This window comes from Lampris incognitus, chromosome 13, assembly GCF_029633865.1.
Source record: "Lampris incognitus isolate fLamInc1 chromosome 13, fLamInc1.hap2, whole genome shotgun sequence".
Taxonomy (NCBI): Eukaryota; Metazoa; Chordata; class Actinopteri; order Lampriformes; family Lampridae; genus Lampris; species Lampris incognitus.
In genome coordinates, this window is record NC_079223.1 from 42,328,650 (window position 1) to 42,353,758 (window position 25,109).

The 25,109-nt window shown below is 44.5% G+C and overlaps 1 protein-coding gene across 1 annotated transcript in view; it reads left to right on the top strand.

Moving 5' to 3' along the window:
- Positions 1-25,109, top strand: part of thada (THADA armadillo repeat containing) — a 128,570-nt gene that overhangs the window by 43,167 nt on the left and 60,294 nt on the right. Inside the window, exons 27-28 of the mRNA XM_056291597.1 lie at positions 13,950-14,039; positions 20,558-20,689. Coding sequence (XP_056147572.1) covers positions 13,950-14,039; positions 20,558-20,689 — 222 coding nt within the window. The remainder of the gene's footprint in view (positions 1-13,949; positions 14,040-20,557; positions 20,690-25,109) is intronic.

Here is a 25,109-nt window from a genome sequence, read left to right on the forward strand (position 1 = left end):
CTCTGTGTGTCTGTTTGTTTGCCTGTGAATCCAAGTGTGTGAGCTGGTGTTTGTTTTGGTTGGCATACGTGGAATACCATGTGCCCATGACAGGTTGATCACCTTACAGTATTTACTGCCCCATCCTGCCTCGTATCCTCTGAACTGCATAGATCACATCACCATATGTTCCTACGGAGAGGTCCACTATGGTGGGTGGACATTTTTTTTTAAAACAATATTTATGGATTTTTCCATAATAACACAAACAATGCATAGCACAACAATACAGTGCACATCTGGAGACAAGGGAAAAAGGGAAAAGTAATACACATAGTATATCTATATCTAACTAGTGGTCAAAATGCGTGAACAAACCATCACCTTGTAGCAGCCCTCCCCCCAACTGCTGTTCATCTTCTGTCTGGTCCTGATGCCGGGATCAGACTACACGGTATTTTTGTCTTTCAGGATGGTCAGCGTGTCAGAATAGGCAACCATCGTGCCTTACATTCTTGCCGTGTCTTGTCCGGGAGACTGGCCACATTACGAGTATGACCCCGACCAATCTTCCTATGCTGCCTTTCACGACCTTGCGCGAGTTCATAGGTCATCGGGGAGGAGGGTCAAGAAACTGTCAATCATGGCTACAGAGACACGATGTGTGTTGCTGGCGGTAGCGTCCAGACACAACTATAAAAACAAATAGTGCGGGTTTCATCGGGGGTGTCGTGGGGCGTCCCAGACGCCTCATCGCTGTTCTTCAATTATGTCACACTACATGGGGTAAAGACACCTGCTCGTCATTCCCAATGCTCATATTCAGGCCTGATGCTGGAAATTTGTCGGTGACGACAAAATCGTGTCAAAATCTGGCTAAATTGGTGTAGGCTGATCCCGGTGTAAGTATATAGGGGATTTTCTGCAAGGGTGGTGTTAGAGATATTTCCCTAATCCACTGATTTATTCGTGGCCTATTTATGTTCTTCCACAAGAGAGCTACTGATCCTTTTCCTTGTAACACACATAAATCTAAGATTTACTCTCTTATGTGTACCATGCCCATTTGGATCGAGGCCCAGGATGAGTAATTTGGGCTCCGAGGTCAGTTCCGTCTATTGTGAGTCTCTCTTCCCAGAACATTTGTATCTTTTCAAATTGCCACACACAGTGCCATAGAGTCCTTCTGGACTGCTCACACTTAATACAGTCACCTGGGAAATTGCTGTTAATTTGTTCCAAAAAAATGTTTTTACCCCCCCCCCCTTCTCCTCAATTGTACCTGTCCAATTACCCCATTCTTCCGAGCCGCCCCGGTTGCTGCTCCATCCCCTCTGCCGAGCCGGGGAGGGCTGCAGACTACCACATGCCTCCTCCAATACATGTGGAGTCGCCAGCGGCTTCTTTTCACCTGACAGTGAGGAGTTTCACCAGGGGGATGTAGCGCATGGGAGGATCACGCTATTGTCTGTAGGGACGCCCAACCAAGCTGGCGGTAACATGGGGATTTGAACCAGCGATCCCCATGTTGGTAGGCAACGGAATAGACTGCTGCACTACCCGGGCGCCCCGTTAATTTGTTTAATTTAACTGGAGTGATATATGTCCACATTAAGCAGTTATACTGCAAAAGTTTTAGGCAAGTATTGGCTGTAGTTTCTGGCCCTGTGTGCATGTATCCCTCCACTCCTCAACATAAATATCCTCCTGTAGGTCTACTCTCCATGCAGTATCCTCTTTTCAGAGGACAGGTGAGCTACACATAAGCAGTAGAAACTAGTTATAATATTTTTTCCGAGACAGTTTTTTGACAAGATTATCTCCAAAGGGGGAAGAGGTGGTTGGATTAATGAGTGGCATTTTGTAATGAAACTTCGTAGTTGCAAATATTTAGAGAGATGCTTTCGTAGGATATCAGATTTTCAGATGACATGAGACTTTTATCCTCTAGACTAAATAGGTCCTCAGCCTTTGATACTCCTTTATCGGCTCAGATTTTTAAACCAGCATCAGACCTGCCAGGTATAAAGCTGTCATTACCCCGTCCGTATTGGTACACAGAATATGTTTCCCCCAGATATTCTCGTACCTCATTCCAGACGTTTATCGTGCTCCTTACAATGGGACTCGAGGTTTGTTTTCTTAGTTTAACCAGATTTGCTGAGTACATATACATGGGGAGAGATACCCCAAGTGAGCGAGATTCCATCTCCATCCATATAGGAACAACTTTGGTTGTATAGTGAAACATGATAGTCCTCAGACAAGCAGCCCAGTAGTACCAAGGAGTGTCCGGGCACTGAAAGTATAGCAGCGATAAACAGCCTGGGACACCTGATTTTCCGTATAAACTTGGAAAACGACTTCCTCAGTTTTATAAGAATGGATTTATACTGACCCAGTTTTGTATAAGAGTTTTAAAGCATTATTTATTTCTAAAGGTTTGCAATGGCTGTCTCAGATTGCAATGGTTTAATCCTGCAGGTTAATAATTTCCCAGGTTTTACCCCTTGATCAAAAAATGACTGAGTCCCAGAAGGCTCGTGTCCTCCGTCCCAGTAGCAGACATTTAAATGTATTGCAACCTAAATAGCAACGGTTCTTAGTGGATATTTGTAGAGCCGTGTTGATTTTTTTTCCTCTCTAGGGCTTTTACTTGGATGGAAATTTGGGTAACAACTGGAGTGATTGATAATTGAGACAATTTACCAGGCTGGCCATGAATAGAGGGAAGAGAAGGGAAATGAAGAAGGGAGGGTAAGACTGTCAGGGGTGGAGGAAAACCCTATTATTATTGTTTGTTGAATAGAGCGCACAATGGCCACATATTATTGCTCCCTTCAAAAAAATAAAAATGTTTTTTTTTTTAATTTTCCCCCTTTTTTCTCCCCAATTGACCTTTCGCAAAGTCCCGCTCCCCTTAGTTACTGTTGCTATGCCCGTCAAGTATTTCAGAACTATCCAGGAAGTAGCCGGAAAACACCAAAACATGAAGGAAGAAATCAGCGCATTGTGTGGGTAAAAATAACGGTAATAATACGTTAGCTGTATTTGCTATCAATAATAGCTAGTAGCAAGCTTAGCTTGGAGTAGACAGGTATTTTTGTTGATTTTGGATGGATTAAGCTGGCCATGGGGTCTACTATACTGTGAAATCTATTGCCGACATTGCGCTTCTTGCGTTCTGGGTTTCGGAAAGGGAAAGAAAATTACACCCCCTCCAAACTTTTCAGATATCTAGTATCCGATTTGCAGATCCCATAGGCACACCGTTTCAGCATTTTGTTGTGTGTTTGAAAGCTTGACGGACCATTGCTAAAGTAGGATTGGGCAAGCACCGTTCTGGGGCGGTACTTTGCAAAAGGTCAATTGTATCCGACCCCACTCTTCCGAGCCATCCTGGTCGCTGCTCCACCCCTTCTGCCGATCCGGAGAGGGCTGCAGACTACCACATGGCGCCTCCGATACATGTGGAGTTGCCAGCTGCTTCTTTTCACCTGACAATGAGGAGTTTCACCAGGGGGACATAGCACGTGGGGGGCTCACTCTATCCCCCCCCCCCCCGAGCAGGCGCCCCGACCAAAGAGAGGAGGTGCTAGTGCAGCGACCAGGACACATACCCACATCTGGCAGACATGGCCAATTGACCTTTCGCAAAGTCCTGCCCCCCTTAGTTAATGTTGCTATGTTGCTATGCCCGTCAAGATTTCAGAACTATCCAGGAAGTAGCCGGAAAACACCAAAACATGAAGGAAGAACCGTTGCTAAGGTAGGACTGGACAAGCACCGTTCTGGGGCGGTAGGGATGCCTGACCAAAGTGGAGGTAAAATGAGGATTCGAACCGGCGAGCCCCATGTTGGTAGGCAATGGAATAGACCGCTACGATACCCGGACACCCTCCCTTCAAATATTAAAGTTATCTAAAACCACCTCATGTTGAAATGTGATTTAAGTTCCACACAGTAAACTCACTTAAATCAAATCAAATCAATTTTATTTGTGTAGCCCAATATCACAAATTACAAATTTGCCTCAGTGGGCTTAACAGCAACACAACATCCTGTCCTTAGACCCTCTCATCGGATAAGGAACAATTCCCTAAAAAAAACCTTTAACGGGGAGAAAAAAATAGGAAGAAACCTCAGGGAGAGCCACAGAGGAGGGATCTCTCTCCCAAGACAGACAGCGTGCAATGGATGTTGTGTTCACGCAATTTACATAATACAACATTGAAAGAGGATAACAGAATTATAATGGACATAAAATGTATGAAGAACATGATGCAGAGGATGCCAAGCAGTGTCCACTTGCCAATGGAACAGTCCAGGACCCAAGCCACACGACCAGCATCATCATGTAAAAAAAGAAAAACTTATGTGAGGAGAGGAAGGGCAGGCAGCATCCAAATGGCGACCACCATCACCACGGAGACCTGGGAGGAGAACCGACTGCACGTGCACAGAAGAGAGACTCGCATGACACCATTCAAACACAGAAAAAGAGAAAGGAGAAGACATCATTCAGAGAGAGAGAAAAGACATGTTAGAGAAGAGAACAGTTTGTAATAGTCATTAACCATAATCAATTAAATCATCAATTAGTCATAATCTGTACTCTGTAATCTAGTATACTCGATAATCTCTTAATAGTTTTTAATACTCCAGCATGGCTATTTGTGTTAGGTTCTTGTGTCAGATGGGGCATGTTCAACGTTGCTAATCCCATTTTGCATGTTGGGTCATTTTGCAACTTTGCCATGTGCTAAACGCGTTTCTTCTAGTGACCAGTCGCCGTCTGTTAAATATGGTTACCTCCAGCACTCGCAGTCGCAGCTAGAATGGGTTTCAAGTGTGCATGCAGAGGAGCAACGGGTGACTACAGCTATGCCTGTTTCAACTGGTACAACAGTTGTTAGGCCTACACTGCTGGTGGGCTCCTGCTGTTATATCAGCCAGCTATCCAGTCAATCAGTTGTCCTAAACTGTTGACGTGGACTTGGTGCTGTAGACCAGGAGTTTCCAAACTTTTTCATGCTGTAACCCACCTGTGGAGTTACCTTTTGGCCCGGGACCCATGAAAAAAATGTGTGCTGTAAAATACGTAACAAATTCTTATTACCGCCCCACGGACCCACCGACCCGCGGGGATGAGCATTGAGGTAGGGTGCAACGCGACAGGCAAAGGCAGGGACCGGGGCATGCCGACTTCCAGCATCGCAGGCTGGTCCAGGAGGACCAACTGGGAGGAGACCCCGGGGTAGACCCAGAACTCGCTGGAGGGACTACACGTCCAGTCTGGCCTGGGAACGCCTTGGGATCCCCCAGGAGGAGCTGGAGGGCGTCGCTGGGGACAGGGATGTCTGGAGTGCCCTACTTAGCTTGCTGCCACTGCGACCCGACCCCGGAGAAGTGGCTGATGATGAGAGAGAGAGAGAGAGAAATTCTTATTACTTTTCAGAAAACGAGATAGTTAAGAGTCCTTTCTTATATAGTTCATTCCCTTTCTTAGTTTTTTTTTTCTTTATTATTTTGATTTTTGTTCCCAAACAAAATGTATTTATTATAGAAATCCAGCGACCCACCCGGTCCATCGCTGCGACCCACTTGTGAGTCTCGGCCCGTAGTTCGAAAACCACTGCGGTAACCCCAGTGTACAGGTCAAAACAAAGCTATGGTTAGCAAATTCAACTTAAACGAGGTCTCTCCTAGTTCTGCATGTTTCTGTGTGGAGCATTGTCACTAGTCTGTGAGCCAGGGCCCGCTTCAGAGAGCCCGGTCTGTTTTCCTTTCATTTCATTGGCTGCTGTGACAAAGGCCTCTGAGCACTCACAGCAAGGCCAGGGCTCTGGATTTATCTCGGTTGTTTTTACCGCTCTGCTTTTATGACCGTCTGACTTTCTTGTGAGAGACGGAGAAAAAGAAAGGGGGTCGGTAATCTGTGCATATGTGTGTCAGTGGGTGTTCTGTAGCCAAAGGTTCGAATGTGCGGCGTGTTAGTGTAGCTGTGAGAAAGGGGGAGTGTACTGCTGTGCTGTGTGTGTTTCAGCTAGTTTGCTCTGACTTGTGCATGACGGTGTGTCTTTACAAGTCTGTCCTTTTCATGGTATGTGTGGTTCGCCTGGTGTGTGTTATTACTGTGATTATTTGGTTATGTGTTCTAGCAGCAGTAAATGCATTATGACAGCCTGTCCACTCCAATGTCTGGCTGTTTGGTCATGCTGTTCTGTGTGTGTGTGTGTGTGTGTGTGTGTGTGTGTGTGTGTGTGTGTGTGTGTGTGTGTGTGTGTGTGTGTGTCCTCTGGGTCCAATGGAAATTAAGTGTATACAGCATGCCAACACGTTTGGTGTGTGTGTGTGTGTGTGTGTGTGTGTGTGTGTGTGTGTGTGTATGTCTCTCCGCGGCTAATCTCACAAGCTACTAGACCTATCAGCCTAAAATGTTTTGTGCACAGTTACGACTGTATGATGAAGAACCTTGCGTGGCTGCGGTGATTAAAAACCTTCGAAAAACGTCTGTTGGCGCTCTCACTGCTCCATCTCTTCATTCACTCTCTAGCTCACTTGACCAATGCTGCGCTCTTTTACTACCTGATCTAAGTCAACCGAGCGCATGCGCGACTCACATCTGCGGTCGACTCAGATTGGGCGGCGACATGATCAAAAGTTATTACTAGAATTTTGATAATCCAAAAAATAGGAAAGTTATAAAGGAACAACTTCTTCAAGGTTGCAGTCAAAACAGGAAGTGTTGCATATTCTTGTCGCTGCCTGATCTGAGTCAACCGTCGATGCGAGTCACCCGTGCGTAAGCGTAAACGGTTTACCCTGATTAATATATTATGAAAATAAAGACAGGGTTAGGGTCAGACCAAAATGGTCGCATTTTGGAAAGTGCAAGTTCATACTGGACTTGGTCGTATTTGTGTGAGGGTCCGCCCAGGAGGCTGCACATCCACAGACTGGCAGGCAAAACCTTTTTATTAGGTAGATATTTTAGCTTGAACGCTGCATGTTGAAAACTTTGTTTTTCCATATTTCCCATTCAGTCGACTTGGGCGCTGCACAAAAGTCTTACAATGGGAGGAATAACACTGTTTTTTTTCTGTCTGTGTGTGTGTCCCCGCTACTAATCTCACATGCTACTGGACCTGTCAGCCTAATAATTTTTGTGCACAGTTGTGAGTATATGATCAAGGACCTCACATGGTTGCAGTGATTCAAAACCGTTGATAAACCTGTTTTACACCACGATTGAGTGGTAAATCCTCAGCTGGTTTTTCACCTAAGCCAGAGCACTGGAGAGGGAGATGCCCAGGCGGTGTCTCTGTATTTTCCCTTCTCCCAGTAGGCGAAAAAAAAGGGGGGGTTTGTCACCAAGTCAGATCGTCTGGTGGAGATCTGCATTCTTCTAGGGCTGTAAAAAAAAAAAGAAAGATCAATACAGCTCAGTATTGCAATTTTTTTTCACAATACTTTATTGATTTTCCAGCCCCTCGTATCAATACATAAAAAAAACAGATTTCAGTTCATTGTGTGCAGTGACACAATAAGAAAACATAATATGCACTTTATTTTATGACGCTATGGCATCTACATTGCAGTTGAGTTCAGTGTGTTGTGTGACACAACACGAATACCTGATATGCATATTTTAATTTCATACAATGTTATGGCATCTACATTTCAGTTCAGTGTGTTCGGTGACACGGTGTGCACTGTGCAATGCAAATGGCGTTCTAATAAATTGGAATGGAAATTTTGAATTAAATAAGTCATGACTCAATTTTTCTGCTGAGTTAGTAAAATATAATGTATTATAAATATTAGACCGCCTAGGCGGTACACAGCGATTTGTATTTTCAGCTTTATTTCAAAATTTTCAGTAAATTATGTAGAGTATTGCACTGTTTCTCAATATGTATCGTATCGCAATGTATCGTGGTACAACCTTATCATGACCCATGTTTCGTGATGTATATCGACGATACAATACGATACATTGTATCTTATTGTGAGGTCCTTGGCAGTACCCAGGCCTGCACTCTACTGAAGGCATTCTTCTGGTTTAATTGTTGTGTGTGTAAATGAGTGCTGGGGAGGAGCATGTCTTCCTTGCTCTGTGGTGGAATCTCTGCATGTTTATAAAGTTCCATGAAACCGGAGATTTATTTGCTTGTGTGTCATTTTATCATAAAGCCGAGACTCTGGCTCCCCTCTCCATGTCAACACACAGATGTTGATCTGATGTAGTTGCTGTGATGACCACAGCTATAAACAAAGTTGATGGAGCACAAACTGCGCTCTGTATTTGACCCAAAGCCTCCAGCTTTGTTTGAGACACATGCCAGTTTTTCATTCTTCATCCTGTGCTGCAATAAACGCATAATATCACAATTACTGCCCCATTCATGTGACCTTTTTTAAGGTACCCTGACTGCTGTGGGGGGAAAAAAATGCACGCAACATGGTGCTTTGTGTTGTATTTTTATTTTCAAGGGACATGCAGAATGTGATAATATGTAACATCAAGAGCCTCTTTTTATGATTTTAAAACATATTCAGAATAAATGGGGGTTGTTTATGCATGTGTGTGTGTGTGTTTAAAGCTGCTATATTATGTTATAGACGGGGTCTTTTCACACACACCTTGTGTCTTTTCCATGACCTCACCCTTTTACCCCTGCTAATCTGCTCTGACGCAACCTATGACCCCTCTCCTCCCAAGGACCCATCACAGCAAAGTCTTGTCAGACTGAGAGACGCTCATTAGGGAGAATGAAGGAGGAGAGAGTACACATGCACACGCATGCATGTACACACAAACACATGCATACACACACAGATCTTAAGATGCACATGCTCATATGCATGGGAACAGTCGCATTCCCTCACAAACACTTGCACGTGCAAACATAAATGAGTACAAGAGCACATGCATTTGACATTTACACACACATCTTTAGTCATGGGTACGAACACACTCGAGGTGTCTACAGAATAAGGTGGCCTCCTTGTACATGGTCCTGTGACTGGATGTTCTGACTTAAATTGTAGGTTCGGTTACAAAAGAATTGAGAATCAGAATTCGTAAAGCAACAAAAAAATGTAATAACCAAAGCCAGTCCAGCCTTCTTGTGCACCACATTTTGTTTGTGTTCATATCAGATGGGAAAGGCAAAGCAACCCTCAGAGGATGAAGACTTTTTTTAAAGTTTCTAAAATATTTTATGTCATTGTGATAAATAGTGTAAAAAAAAGTGATACTCTTGTACATGTCTAACAGTGTCTTTTCATGGTCCAAGAGTTCTTTTCCAATACAAATAGACAGCTGGCCTGTTGGTGTGTACTCAGGGGGCTTAAACAGCTTCCATACCAAGCAGTGTCTGTGTGTGTGTGTGTGTGTGTGTGTTGGGTGTTGAGACCCGGCTCTGACCTGGAAATGATTGCAATTTTCCAAGAATCGTGTATTCTGAGTTTCGAAGCCACTTATTGAATCTTGGAAGCAAAGTTTCCATTATATTCCCAATGGAAATTGCAGCTGAATTGCATTGAACATTAAAAGGTCTGATAATAGGTTTTAGTCAGCTGTCAACACCGTCTGCCCTAAGCTTTATTAAGGTTTTCTCTTCCACACCCGCCCTCTCTTGGATCTCAGTCAAATGAGCTTGTAGATAATTTCAATTCTAAAATTACAAATGTTATTGATTTAGTTTCACCAACTAAGGTGAAGGTGGTCTCTGGTAAGAAAGATCTCCATGGAGATGGGCCACACTGGTCAGAATAGAAAAAAAAATAGTGTCGTAAAGCTGAACACAGGTGGCGAAAAACAAATCTTACTGTTCATTATGACATCTATAGAGGTTGTGCATTTATAGTTTGGAACTGAGAAAGTCCAGGCAGTCCTACTTCTCTGACATCATTGCTAAAAACAATAATAATGCCCTGCCTTGTTTGCTACATTCGACAAGCTAACAAACCCTCCTGTGGCAGTAGCCTCTGAATTTCTATCTACTAGGGCCTGCAATGAATTTGCCTCCTTCAATGACAAAATTCAGACAACTAGACAGGCACTCAGCCCCTCTATACTGGGCACAGGGTATGTGTTGTCTCTGTGTCCACCTAAAATCAACTCAAATAGCATGACACAATTTGATCCCATCAACCATAAAAACTTGGGGGACTTTATACAACATCTGAAATCCTCCTCCTGCTTCCTTGATTTTCTGCCAAAAGGCTTTGTCAACAGTGTTTGTAATTGCATGGCCTCAGATCTTCTACAAATTGTCAACACATCTCCTCTCAGGTTTCTTCCCACAGGCCCTGAAAACTGCAGTCCTCAAGCCACTCTTAAAAAAGAATAAACTAGACACTTCACTAATGAACAATTATAGGCCTATATCAAACATCCGGTTTCTAAGTTAAATCATTGAAAAAGCCGAGTTCCAGCAGCTGAACAAATTCTTGGCACTAAACAACTGTTTTGATGTCTTCCAGTCAGGATTTTGACCACACCACAGCACTGAGACTGCTCTTGTTAAGGTCTTTAATGACATCCGCTTAAACACAGACAGTGGCAGAATCTCAGTCCTGGTATTATTGGATCTCAGTGCTGCATTTGACACAGTCGACCACAACATATTACTAGACTGACTGGAAAACTGGGTGGGACTTTCTGGCAAAGCACTAAACCGGTTTGAATCCTACTTAAAGGACAGGGAGTATTTTGTGTCTATAGGTAATAAAAAATCTGAGCGGACCTGTGGAGTTCCCCAAGGCTCCATTCTGGTGCCTCTTTTGTTTAACATCTATATACTCCCACTAGTTCAGATTATGGAAAACAACAAAATATGTTACCATAATTATTCAGATGACACACAGATTTACATAACCATCTCACCGGGGGACTATAATCCCATACTATCACTGAGTACGTGCATTGAACAAATCATCGATTGAATGTCTCGGAATTTTCTTCAATTAAACAAAGATAAAACTGAAGTAATTGACTTTGGAGCCAGGAAAGAACGATTAAAAGTCAGCCAGAAATCTTGGTGTAGTCGTGGACTCAGACCTGAATTTCAGGAACCACATTAAGGCAATTACAAAGTCAGCCTACTGTTGCCTGAAGAATATATCAAGAATTAAAAGATTTATGTCTCAGCAGGATTTGGAAAAACTTGTCTATGCATTTATCTTCAGTCAACTCGAATATTGTAATGTTGTCTTTACAGGTCTCTCTAAAAAATCAGTCAAACAGTTGAAGCTGATTTAGAATGCTGCTGCTCGAGTCCTTACTAAGACCAAAAACGTGGATCACATCACTCCAGTTCTGAGGTCGTTACACTGGCTTCCCGTCCGTCAAAGAATTGATTTTATAATCTTGCTCTTGGTTTATAAAGCATGGAATGGTTTAGGGCCAAAATACATTTCTGATCTTCTGCTATGCTATGAACCATCCAAACCAATCAGATCATCTGGTACAGGTCCGCTTTCTGTCCCCAAAGTCAAAACTAAACATGGAGAGGCAGCTTTCAGTTTTTATGCACCACATATCTGGAACAAACTCCCAGAAAACTGCAGGTTTGCTGCAACTCTGTTCATTTAAATCAAGACTGAAGACTTTCCAGTTTGCTACTGCCTTTTATTAAATCAAATTTGAAGCTTTTGATTATCATTTTACATTGCACTGTAATTTTACTCTTTTTATTTGTATTTAAATATCTTTTTTATTGCCTTATGTTGCTTTTACATTTTGTCTTAATGCCTCGTATGATTTATGTAAAGCACTTTGAATTGCCTTGTTGCTGAAATGTGCTATACAAATAAATTTGCCTTGCCTTGCCCAACGTCTTTGTCTTCATCTCTGGTTACACAGTGTGTCAGCAGAGCATCTAGACTGCTTATGTCACAGCTTACTAGAGCAAATGCTCAAGTGTGGCGAAGTGTTGCTAAAGAATACTGCAGTACAGATAACTGCAGTCATTGCTTTAAGATCATTTCATTCAAGGGTAGAAGTACCTCCCATATGGTGAAGCATTTGGTGGCACGGTAGCGCAGTGGTTAGCGCTGTAGCCTCACAGCAGGAAGGTCTTGGGTTCGAACCCCGGGGTTGTCCAACCTTGAGGTCATCCCAGGTCGTCCTCTGTGTGGAGTTTGCATGTTCCCCCCCATGTCTGCGGTGGGTTTCCTCCGAGTGCTCCGGTTTCCCCCACCATCAAAAAGACATGCATGTTAGGGTTAATTCTCCTGTCTGTGCCCCTGATCGAGGCTTGGCAAGATGAACTGGAGTTGGTCCCCAGGTGCTGCACAGTGGCTGCCCACTGCTCTTAGCTACACAGCTAGGATGGGTTAAATGCAGAGAGGAATTTCCCTACAGGGATCAATAAAGTATAACAAATATCATTTGCTCCCACATTTTCATTGTCATCGTTACACCCCAGATTCAGCTAGTGCTAGTACTGTTAGTTCCTCGCACTCTAGTACTGTTAGTTCCTCACACTCAGATACAATAACATGCAAACAGTGGACATCCAAATTAAATTAAAATGGCAAGGTAGGGAATGATATATATTTTCTATATTTCTCTCAGATATAAGGTAACAGGGGCAACCCGGTGGCTCACCTGGTAGAGCACATACCACATAAGGCTGAGTCCTTACTGCAGCAGCCTTGGGTTTGAATCTGGCCCAGGCCCTTTGCTGCATGTCATTCCCTTTCTCTCTCTCTCCCCTGTCTGTCCTGTCTCTCTCGACTGTCGCTGTCAAATAAAGGCAGAAAATGCCAAAAACAATACTTTAAAATATATATGCGGTAACAAAGCAACATCACCCCTTCATCTCCGGGGAGCTCTGGGTAGGGAAACTCCATTCACCATTGAATTGATGGGGGAGATGAGCACGTTGGAGTGTATGAGCATCTCCCAGCGGTACCAAGATATGTCATGAAGCTGTTACATTCCGCTTCAACTGTTGAGTCTCCATTGAGATTGATCATCTATAAACCGCTATTTACAATTTTTTTTAATATTCTGTTATTTATGCTAAAATTGACTGCATATAAAGTTGGTAAATTTAATAATGGTAAAATTGGAATTGGAACTATAAAGAATAATAGTGTCTGGGTGTAGTAATTTGAGTGCAATATTGCAGGAAGAACCAGATTTGATAAGCAGAACTGGAATCATCCAGACGACGCCCAAACCAAGCTAAGAATTAATCGCAGTCATGGCCATAGCAGTATGTGCTCTCTCCAGTCTTTTGGTCATGTGCTTGGCAGACTAGAGCTCTTCCCTTAGGAGTGGCTTGATTTAGACAGGCAAGGTTAAATAAAGACTTTATTGGCCGAGGGCTGAATGGGGGTTGCAGCAATGAGACCGCCAGCGTTAAATACAGTTTGTCATTTTAGGGCTGGGAATGTGTAAATGCGTAAGCACAAAAACACATCCTCGTGGTTGTGTAGCATGCGCATATACACACAGAAATCAGGCATGCATAAATAATGTGTATAAACATTTCCTCAAAATGTTTACTACAAAACAAAGTGCAATAAGCAAATATTTAGGCTGAAGCATGTTGCTCTCATAGCGTGGCCTAAAATGGGATGATATGTTCTAGCATGGACTGGCTAGCAACAGCCCGGCCTTGATTATAGTTTTACAGCCATACAATAACACGCTACTGCAGGAGGAGGTCATCCTCATTTTATCACCCTGCATACCATGTCTGTGTCTCTCCCAGTCTGTCCGTACCTTGTTTCTGTTTGTGGAAGAAAGAGAGGGAGGGAATTGACACGGGCTGTTGGAAATAAGTCAAACATAACATGATGAAATGTAATCGCAAAAAGCGTTTACATTTCATCATGTTAAGTTTGTTTCCAACCGCATTAATGTTCATAAACCGCGATTGTGAATTATGCACACGTTGTTATTCCGATAACTCGAAACTTTCTCTCACTGTCTTCATCACTCTCAGGATGACAGGCCGCGAGTTCTTCACTCGATTCCCAGCGCTTTATCCATTCCTCCTGAGCCAGCTTGAAGAGGCTGCTGCAACAGTGGACAGGTGAGGCACACACACACACACACACACACACACACACACGCGCGCGCACACACACACACACACATACACACACACACACACACACACACACACACACACACACACACACACACACACACACACAAAGAGGGTGCACAACCTCCCAGTTTATACCCCACCATGACTTTCTCACCGTGCTCTGATTCCAACTTCATTAGCCTCATTAGGAATGCTTCAATAGCTTTTTTTTTTTTCTCCTGGCATCCTTGAGGTTATACAAGGAGGAGCAGTGGAAGGACTGCAGAGCCATCACAAAAAAAAAGAATAAATAAATTGTTAAATCTTTGAAAAAGCAATTGTTTGTATTCACTATGCCAAAAATTAATAAATCTTCTGATCAGGGGAATAAACATAACCCTTAATGTCAGTTTAGTCCAAATTATTTTAATGATTCTCTTTAAGTAATTCACATAATCCCCCAAATTGGGTTCAACAAGTTCAGCTGCCTTTGAATTGTGAAACTTTCTTTTTTCCTTTGCCCAACCATTTACAAGGAAAACAGATTTAAAGACTTGAGTACAAGATGAAATGTGTTCTTTTAGATAAATATTGTTCTGGGGAGTCGAGTCCACAGATTGGCCCGATTGCACTCGATTTTTACCGAGGTTCATTGGCCTTATCCCCTTTTAAAAGGTTTTGGGTTGTAGAGCAGCTCCCTTGTCACCCTTATCTTAATATGGATCAAATTATTGGCTGTGCTCTCAGATTGGCTAAACTCTCATATTCACATCGCACCCTTTGATCCTTGTTAAAATGGTAGAGGTTCCTTCAGAACCAGATCTCCATACCCAGACTGCCAACATCATGTGTATATAAAGCCACCCTGATGGAATGTATACACCACACTGTGTCAATATATGATGTAATAAGCTGTTTGTGGTGATTTTGCATAGACCTGTTGAAGCTACAGTACAAGCTCATACCCTAATGGATGGCCTGAATGTCCCAGAAATCTTAGAGAAGGTTTTTGGGCCCCGTGACCATGTTGGAAGTAACACCTCCCTCTCCTGCAGCACAAGCCACTGAGATGTTTTGGATTGTAGCACCAAACTCATGGCTGCAGTACCCTAATGGATGGCCTGAATGTCCCAGAAGTCTTTGAGAAGGTTTTTGGGCCCCGTGACCATGTTGGAAGTAACACTTCCCTCTCCTGCAGCACAAGCCACTGAGATGTTTCGGATTGTAGCACCAAACTCTTCATGGCTGCAGTACCCTAATGAATGGCCTGAATGTCCCAGGAATCTTTGAGAAGGTTTTTGGGCCCCGTGACCATGTTGGAAGTAACACTTCCCTCTCCTGCAGCACAAGCCACTGAGATGTTTTGGATTGTAGCACCAAACTCTTCATGGCTGCAGTACCCTAATGAATGGCCTGAATGTCCCAGGAATCTTTGAGAAGGTTTTGGGACCCCGTGACCATGTTGGAAGTAACACTTCCCTCTCCTGCAGCACAAGCCACTGAGATGTTTCGGATTGTAGCACCAAACTCTTCATGGCTTCAGTACCCTAATGAATGGCCTGAATGTCCCAGGAATCTTTGAGAAGGTTTTGGGACCCCGTGACCATATTGGAAGTAACACTTCCCTCTCCTGCAGCACAAGCCACTGAGATGTTTCGGATTGTAGCACCAAACTCTTTATGGCTGCAGTACCCTAATGGATGACCTGAATGTTCCAGAAATCTTTGAGAAGGTTTTGGGGTCCTGTGACCATGTTGGAAGTAACACTTCCCTCTCCTGCAGCACAAGCCACTGAGATGTTTTGGATTGTAGCACCAAACTCTTTATGGCTGTAGTGTATCTACTCCATACCCAACTACTACTGAACATATTTACTTGCCTGATTAAAAACTACAAATTGGTTTGGCCAATATGACTGACTCATTGGTTGCCCAATTCTCTAAACAAAACCCTCGAGTCTAAAGGTTATTTGATGCTGGAGAAAAGGGCCGACCAGAGCATCTCTGACCCCTTTTTGTAGGTAAGGCCTTCAATGGTAAGGTGTTTGAGAACGTTGTGGAAGCTGGTAGTTTATTTTTCTTCTAAGACTTTGGTTACACTGAGCCAGCTCATAGTATTATACTATGTTTGTGTGTCTGTCTGTGTGCATATAGCCCTACACTCTGCAGCAAATGCTCTCTCCCCAGGCTGTAAATAAGAAGCCTTTTAAAGCCAACTTGTCTATCTAATTAAGGGTTCTCAAAAACATCACCCCCGTCGGAGATGATTAAGAAGCTTTTGAGAGGCAGAGGAAATTTGTTAAAGAACTGGAAAAGTTGTGGAAGTCGAGAATTTTTGCCTTAAGACACTTTTCATAGGCTTGCTTTTTCCCCTCGGTCAACCTCCAACCACCTGTAGTGCCGCGGTGACATCACATCCTGCCCCGCGCTGTGCTTGACTGAATTGGAACACTAAACACATTAGACAGGCTAATTGAGCTGCTATTACATTTCCCATCTCGCCAGTCGCGCAGCTGTCCCATGGGGTTTTTGTGTGTGGATGTGTATTAGTGATTATGTGTGGGGGAGGAGAGTTGTTGTTGAATGGAGTAATGAAAAGCACAAGTTGTTTTTCCTTTTTTTTTTTGCAGGGGGCCTATTGTCTCTGTTCTATGGAAACCTCATGACTACTTAAGGGTCTGAAGCATGTGCCGCCCTCTCAATCTCAACGCACATGCCTATGCAAGCTCACACACACACACACACACACACACACACACACACACACACACACACACACACGCATGCATGCACATACACACAATTTAGGAGTCCTGATATGCATACAAGATGGTGTTAGCATGTGTGTGACTACACAAACAAGTCTTACACTGTACTTCTTACGGTTCAGTCTACGTTGGATGGTAGATCTAGTTTCGGTCCTTGTGTGTATTTGTCTTGGTTTTGCTTACTCCTTCCCTCTCACCCTTCCTCTCCCCTTCTCCGTGAGTGTGTCAGGATGGAATTGTGAAACCGCTGGCAGAGAGGGACAGTTTCCATTCTGACTCAGTCAGCATGGGAGTCAGCGATGGATGGGTCTCAAGTTGGCGGGTGTTAGAGCTCAGATCAAGGACAGATGAAGAGATGACTGGATAGGAGCGTGGGTGGTTTAAGATGTGAATGGTGTGTCACCCCGACAAGAATCTAGGCCAATTATGTTTTATTATGGAAATAGATGATATTCATTGCATGTGTGTGTGTGTGTGTGTGTGTGTGGACATATTCCCTTTCGCTCTACCTGGGCTTTTAGTGTTTTCTGGGAAGTGTCCGCTGTGTTTCATTAAGCGGTATATGAGAGCTATAAAGATGCACATGTACTTTCTGAGCTCAGGAAATGTCTCGCCCTTAAAGAGCAGGGTAACCAAATTGACAGATTTGCTTCAAAATACTTAATAAATGTGGGAGATGTACAGTGCATCCGGAAAGTATTCACACCCCTCCACTTTCCCCACATTTTGTTATGTTACAGCCTTATTCCAAAATGGATTAAATTCCTTTTTTTTCTCATCAATCTACACATAATACCCCATAATGACAAAGTGAAAAAGGTTTTGTAGAAATTTTTGCAAATGTATTAAAAATAAAAAACTGAAATATTGCATGTACATATAAGTATTCACACCCTTTGCTATAACACTCAAAATTGAGCTCAGGTTCATCCTGTTTCCACTGATCATCCTTGAGATGTTTCTACATCTTGATTGGAGTCCACCTGTAGTAAATTCAATGGATTGGACATGATTTGGAAAGGTACACACCTGTCTATATAAAGTCCCACTGTTGACAGTGCATGTCAGAGCAGAAACCAAGCCATGTAGTCAAAGGAATTGTCTGTGGACCGCCGAGACAGGATTGTATCGAGGCACAGATCTGGGGAAGGGTACAAAAAATTTCTACAGCTTTGAAGGTCCCGAAGAGCAGTGGTCTCCATCATTCGTAAATGGAAGAAGTTTGGATCCACCAGGACTCTTCCTAGAGCTGGCTGCCCAGCCAAACTGAGCAATCGGGGGAGAAGGGCCTTGGTCAGGGAGGTGACCAAGAACCCGATGGTCACTGACAGAGCTCCAGCATTCCTCTGTGGAGATGGGAGAACCTTCCAGAAGGACAACCATCTCTGCAGCATTCCACCAATCAGGCCTTTATGGTAGAGTGGCCAGACGGAAGCCTCTGCTCAGTAAAAGGCACATGACAGCCCGCTTGGAGTTTGCCAGAAAGCACCTAAAGGACTCTCAGACCATGAGAAACCAAGATTCTCTGGTCTGATGAAACCAAGATTGAACTCTTTGGCCTGAATGCCAAACGTCACGTCTGGAGGAAACCAGGCACCTCTCATCACCTTGCTAATACCATCCCTACAGTGAAGCATGGTGGTGGCAGCATCATGCTGTGGGGATGTTCTTCAGTGGCAGGAACTGGGAGACTAGTCAGGATCGAGGGAAAGATGAATGGAGCAAAGCACAGAGAGATCCTTGATTAAAACCTGCTCGAGAGCGCTCAGGACCTCAGACTGGGGCGAAGGTTTACCTTTCAACACGACAACAACCCTAAGCACACAGCCAAGACAACGAAGGAGTGGCTTCGGGACAAGTCTATGAATGTCCTTAAGTGGCCCAGCCAGAGCCCAGACTTGAACCCCATTGAACATCTCTGGAAAGACCTGAAAATAGCTGTGCAGCGACGCTCCCCATCTAACCTTACAGAGCTCGAGAGGATCTGCAGAGAAGAATGGGAGAAATACCCCAAATATAGGTGTGCCAAGCTTGTAGCTTCATACCCAAGATGACTTGAGGCTGTAATCGCTGCCAAGGGTGCCTCAACCAAGTACTGAGTAAAGGGTGTGAATACTTATGTACATGCAATATTTCCGTTTTTTATTTTTAATAAGTTTGCAAAACTTTCTACAAAACCTTTTTCGCTTTGTCATTATGGGGTATTGTGTGTAGATTGATGAGAAAAAAAGGAATTTAATCCATTTTGGAATAAGGCTGTTACATAACAAAATGTGGGGAAAGTGAAGGGGTGTGAATACTTTCCGGATGCACTGTATTGCTGTTGACATGTTAAATATGTGTTGAACCATGTATAGAACTGATTTGCAGAGTTAGACCGTTTTTGGGTATTTTTCCCGTTTTCCTTTCTTGATTTTTTTTGGCCGGCTTCCTTGGTGACGTCGCCGTCTTCCTTTCGGTACCACGCCCCCAGAATCTGAAACCAGTGGATGCTGCAGATTTTTACATGTTTTTGAAGCTTTGTTTTATATACTTCGCAACATTTTTAATCATGCAGAATTGGCTGGGTGGTTACTGATATGTTTTCCTGGGGTATGGGTATCCCAAAACACAGATTTGAGCTCAGTTACCCGCCACTTTAAGTGTTGGCGATGAGTCTCCAACTCGTGATTGCGTCGCAAAGTAAAAGTTGAGGTTTTTTGACTCTGACAAGAAAGCAAGATAGCCGTTCATCCAAATGTTAGCCTGGCAAAGGTGATGGACTTGTACCCCCCCCCCCCCCCAAGTTCCGAATCTGTAGAAAAATCCCACATGATTTTTTTTTGGACCCCCCCCTATTTTCTCCCTAATTGTATTCGGCCAATTACCCCACTCTTCAGAGCCGTCCCGGTCGCAGCTCCACCCCGTCTGCCGATCCGGGGAGGGCTACAGACTACCACATGCCTCCTCCGATACATGTGGAGTCGCCAGCCGCTTCTTTTCACCTGACAGTGAGGAGTTTCACCAGGGGGACATAGCGCATGGGAGGATCACATTATTGCCCGCAGTCCCCCCTCCCCCCTGAACAGAAGCCCCGACCGACCAGAGGAGGCGCTAGTGCAGCGACCAAGACACATACCCACATCTTGCTTCCCACCCGCAGACACAGCCAATTTTGTCTGTTGGGACGCCTGACCAAGCCAGAGGTAACACGGGGATTCAATCTGGCGATCCCCATGTTGGTAGGCAACGGAATAGACTGCCACGCCACCTGGACGGCCCGCCCACATAACATTTAAATTGCCTATTTTGTTTGCTTAAAAAAAAACCCTCTTTCCCTCTGCCATTGTTTCACACTAAGGGCACTGTGGAAACTATGCGAGCCCATCGATCTGTGAGCAGGTGTCATGACCTTCTGTGGCGGCTGTGTTGATGTCTGATTTTTTTTAGGAACGAAACTTTATGTAATCTCCGGGAACAACGTGTGATCCTTATTACGTCAACGCACAATTCCCACGCATTTTTAACAATGCCACTGGATCATGTGGAAAAAGAGGAACAGGTGTCATGACCTTCTGTGGCGAGTGTGTTGATGTCTTTGATTATTCAGGAATGAACCTTTATTTAATCTCTGGGAACAACATGTGATCCATAGTACGTCAACACACAATTCCCACGCGTTTTTTAAACTGTGATATCAGATGATGTGGGGGGGGGGGAAAGGCACGCTTGCTGTACTGACTGCCGGCCTGATTTGTGGCTGTGTGTGTTTTAGTGACAGCGGTCAAGTTAAGCTGCATCCCAGCCTCTTCCTTCTCCTGCTGGTACTTGGTCGACTCTACCCCTCTCCGATGGATGGATCTACCTCTCCTCTGGGACTTGCCCCTTTCATGCCCTTCATTATCAGGTGGGTGGTAGAATGACGTATGTATAAAACTGTACACACACACACACACACACACACACACACACACACACACACACACACACACACACACACACTCACACTAAACTGCAGGCGCACAAAACAAGTGTACCAGAGAACATGCCACCACATGTGCACATACAAGGCCAAGCCTGAGGTCTTGACTGTTATCTGTCGATGCACAGTGTCGTATTCCCAGCACTTGTTTCATGAGCAAGGTTATGTTTGGACCAAGCTGTTCTATCCCATGTTTCTTTATGTTCTTAGCCTCATATGCAACTGCTAGTGCTCCCTCTTTTTTTTTTTTTCAGCGGAGGTTGTCCTTGAAAAGACACTCCACTTCCCATATGAGCTGCTTCTGGGGCTGCTCAAGGGTCAACAGCCCTCAGCTGTGGTACAGAAGTATGTGATAGTGTGCAGCCCTTTCTCCATCTACTGTTACTGCCCCCCCCCCACTGCCATTTCTGTAAAAAGGACATGTTTTGGTCAACAGTCCCATCAAAGAAAAAAGTTTAAATTGTAGTATAGTGGCTTGATAAAATCCTCATCAGAAGGTCACACACCTCCTTGTTCAGCTGATTTGAACTTCTTCAAAACATGATTTCACTGAACTAGACTGTCTCGTGAGGATAAATGTATTTACAATCACGTAGAAAAAACACTTAAAGGGACGCTTCACTGTCATTGTTGCGGATGTTATGTCAACCTCGACTGTTACCAGAGAGTCTGGGTAGTGTAGTGGGCTATTCTGTTGCCGACCAACATGGGGATCGCCGGTTCGAATCCCCCTGTTACCTCTGGCTTGGTCGGGTGTCCCTACAGACAAAATTGGCCGTGTCTGCGGGTGGGAAGCTGGATGTGGGTATGTGTCCTGGTCGCTGCACTAGCGCTTCCTCTGGTCGGTCGGGGCACCTGTTCAGGGGGAAGGGGGAACTGGGGGGAATAGCGTGATCCTCCCATGCGCTACGTCCTCCTGGTGAAACTCCTCACTATCAGGTGAAAAGAAGCGGCTGGTGACTCCACATGTATCGGAGTAGACATGTGGTAGTCTGCAGCCCTCCCCGGATCGGCAGAGGGGGTGGAGCAACGACGGGACGGCTCGGAAAGCAGGGTTGTTGGCCAAGTACAATTGGGGAGAAAGGGGGGGGGGTGAAACCTTGGCCGTTACCTGAATTTATAAGCAAAAAAAAATAATCTAATATTGACTGAAAAAAAATGGCATTTTTGTGTTTACAGTCAAGTTCTGACTAGATTTGGCTGTTGTTACAATAAATACCCAGAATTCATTGTGAACCCTGCGGTCTGAGCTCCTCCCTCAGAGCTGTTGCAATGACCTGATATTATGAGACATTGTTACGTTCTCAACTAATCATGTTCTGTTGTAGGCCACAAGGCAGAATTAGAAAGTTAATTGTACACAAAAACATCAGAATCAGAATCATGTTTATTGGCCATGTAGGTTTGCACAAACATGGAATTTGGCTCTGGTTTCGTGGCTCTCTCAGTGTACTTAACATAGAATAACAACACTACAATACAGCAATCTTCAGATATATACACAAGGATTGACTTATACAGGCGTTATAAGAGGTGATAAAGTGTGATGGTGCAGGGAATATATCAGAGATGCTGAAATAGATGTTAGCAGGTTACTTACATACATGTCTGAGGTAGATGGACATGACCGGGCGTACCAGTATACTTACAATGTACAGTACATCTCATCTAATCATCAGCCACTTCTGCGAGGTCGGGTCGTGGTGGCAGTAAGCTAAGTAGGGCACTCCAGACGTCCCTCTCCCCAGCAACGCCCTCCAGCTCCTCCTGGGGGATCCTAAGGTGTTCCCAGGCCAGATTGGACATGTAGTCCCTTCAGTGAGTTCTGGGTCTGCCTCAGGGTCTCTTCTCAGTTGGACATGCCCGGAAAACCACCAAAGGAAGGCGCCCAGGAAGCATCCTAATCAGATGCCCGAACCACCTCAATTGGCTCCTTTTGATGTGAAGGAGCAGCAACTCTACTCAGAGCTCCCTCCAGATGTCCGAGCTCCTCACCCTATCTCTAAGGCTGAGCCCAAACACCCTATGGAGGAAACTCATTTCAACTGCTTGTATCTACGATCTTGCCCTTTTGGTCACTACCCAAAGCTCATGACCATAGGTGAGGGTTGGAACGAAGACTGACTGGTAAATTGAGAGCTTTGCCTTCCGGCTCAGCTCCCTCTTCACCACAACGGTCCGGTACAACGTCTGCATTACTGCTGATGCTGCACCAATCCGCCTGTCAGTCTCCCGCTCCATCCTACCCTCACCTGTGAAAAAGACTCTGAGATACTTGAACTCCTTCACTTGAGGCAACAACTCATCCCCCAACCCGGAGGGAGCAATCCACCATTTTCCAGTAGAGAACCATGGCCTCAGACTTGAAGGTGCTGACTTTCCTCCTGGCCATTTCACACTCAGCTGCAAACCACCCCAGTGCAGTACAGTATATACAAAATGGTTGGATTTATTTGACAGTGTTAAGGGTTCATTTGAATGACAACCAGTGCTCTTTAGCTCCTACTAGAGGGGAGGAGTTGGAACAGGTTGTGACCAGGGTGTGATGGGTCTGCAGTGATGTTGTCAACCCGTTTCCTGACTCTCGAGGTGTATAAGTCCTGAATGGAGGGCAGGTTGGCACCAACGATTTTCTCGGCAGACTTAACTGTCTGTTGTAGTCTGTCTCTGTGCTGTTTGGTGGCCGATCCAAACCAGACAGTGATGGATGTGCAGAGGATAGACTGGATTATTGCAGTGTTGAACTGAATCAGCAGATCCTGAGGTAGATTGAACTTCCTGAGCTGGTGGAGAAAGTACATCCTCTGCTAGGCCTTTTTGATGATTGTGTCTATGTTGGTGCCCACCTTAGGTCCTGGAAGATTGTGGATCCCAGAAATCTGTAGGTTGACATAAAAAAAAAAAACCTATGTGTATAATGTTAGATAACACCCTAACGGTTGATGTTAATGATATGGTCTTCAACACTGTCATAAAACTAAGGGAAAAACTGCCATCAGCCAACTTATAACAGGTTGCTTACACAGAAAGGATAGAGAAAATGAATAAAGGAGCTCTAGAGAACACGGTTAATAGTAAAAAAAATTTTTTAAATGTCCCCCTTTTTCTCCCAAATTTACTTGGCCAATTACCCCACTCTTCTGAGCCAATCCCAGTCGCTGCTCCACCCCCTCTGCCGAGCCGGGGAGGGCTGCAGACTACCACATGCCTCCTCCGATACCTGTGGAGTCACCAGCTGCTTCTTTTCACCTGACAGTGAGGAGTTTCACCAGGGGGATGTAGTGCGTGGGAGGATCACGCTATTCCCCCCCAGTTCCCCCTCCCCCTGAACAGCTGCCCCAACCGACCAGAGGAGGTGCTAGTGCAGCAACCAGGACACATACCCACATCCGGCTTCCCACCCATAGACACAGCCAATTGTGTTTGTAGGGATGCCCGACCAAGCTGGAGGTAACAGGGGAATTCGAACCGGTGATCCCCATGTTGGTAGGCAACGGAATAGACTGCTACACCATCCAGACGCCCTTTGTATTTTACATTATACAAATTTTCGCAATCTAGTAGAAGGAGTCTGTTGGTGGATGTGTATTGTGTATGGTGGATGTGTATTGTGTTGACTCGTACCCGCTTTAAGTTTCATCCCCCTGCAGGCATGACTGAGAATCAAGGCAGACAGAGGTCTTGTGTTTCTCGTGGGTCGGAAATCCCCAGTGAGCAAATTCTGAACCCGTCCTCAGTGAAATGCTGCCATCCTATAGTGAGCATAGCTGAGGGCCGATATGTGGAGATAAACTTGAAAAACAGTGACGTTTCCCTTTGAAAGTCAAATCTGTGTGTGTGTGTGTCTGTGTGAATACACACAAAAGCAAAAGGCAGCATTTTTTGTGCGGGTGTCTTGTTGTCCTTTATGTCATCCCACTATGTCTTTTTGTATTGTTCTTTGTTATTGACACCCTTTTGCAGAATTGCACCCTCCCAATTCTTGGCACATACTAAATATTTGCTGGCATGCGTGCATGTGTGTGTGTGTGTCTGTCTGACAGTGTTTGTCTCTCTCACTTTGCTTGTGTGTCTCATTGTGTTTTGGGCAGTCTGTGTGTATGTATGTGCCTTTGTTTGTCTTTGTGTGGCTCTTGTTATTCTGTTTGTTTTTGTTTGCGTGTCATTTTGTGTCCCAGTTTTCCATGTTTATTCTCGGTTGTCTTATCTGGTCTCCGTGAGCTGATTGTCTGAGCGAGACCGGAGCAGGCGACTGGGAAAACTGGTGTGAGCGGGACACATTTTTCACATCGCTGAGTCGGATGAACGCACAAATATTATTGGAACATGTTCCTTCGCTACACCT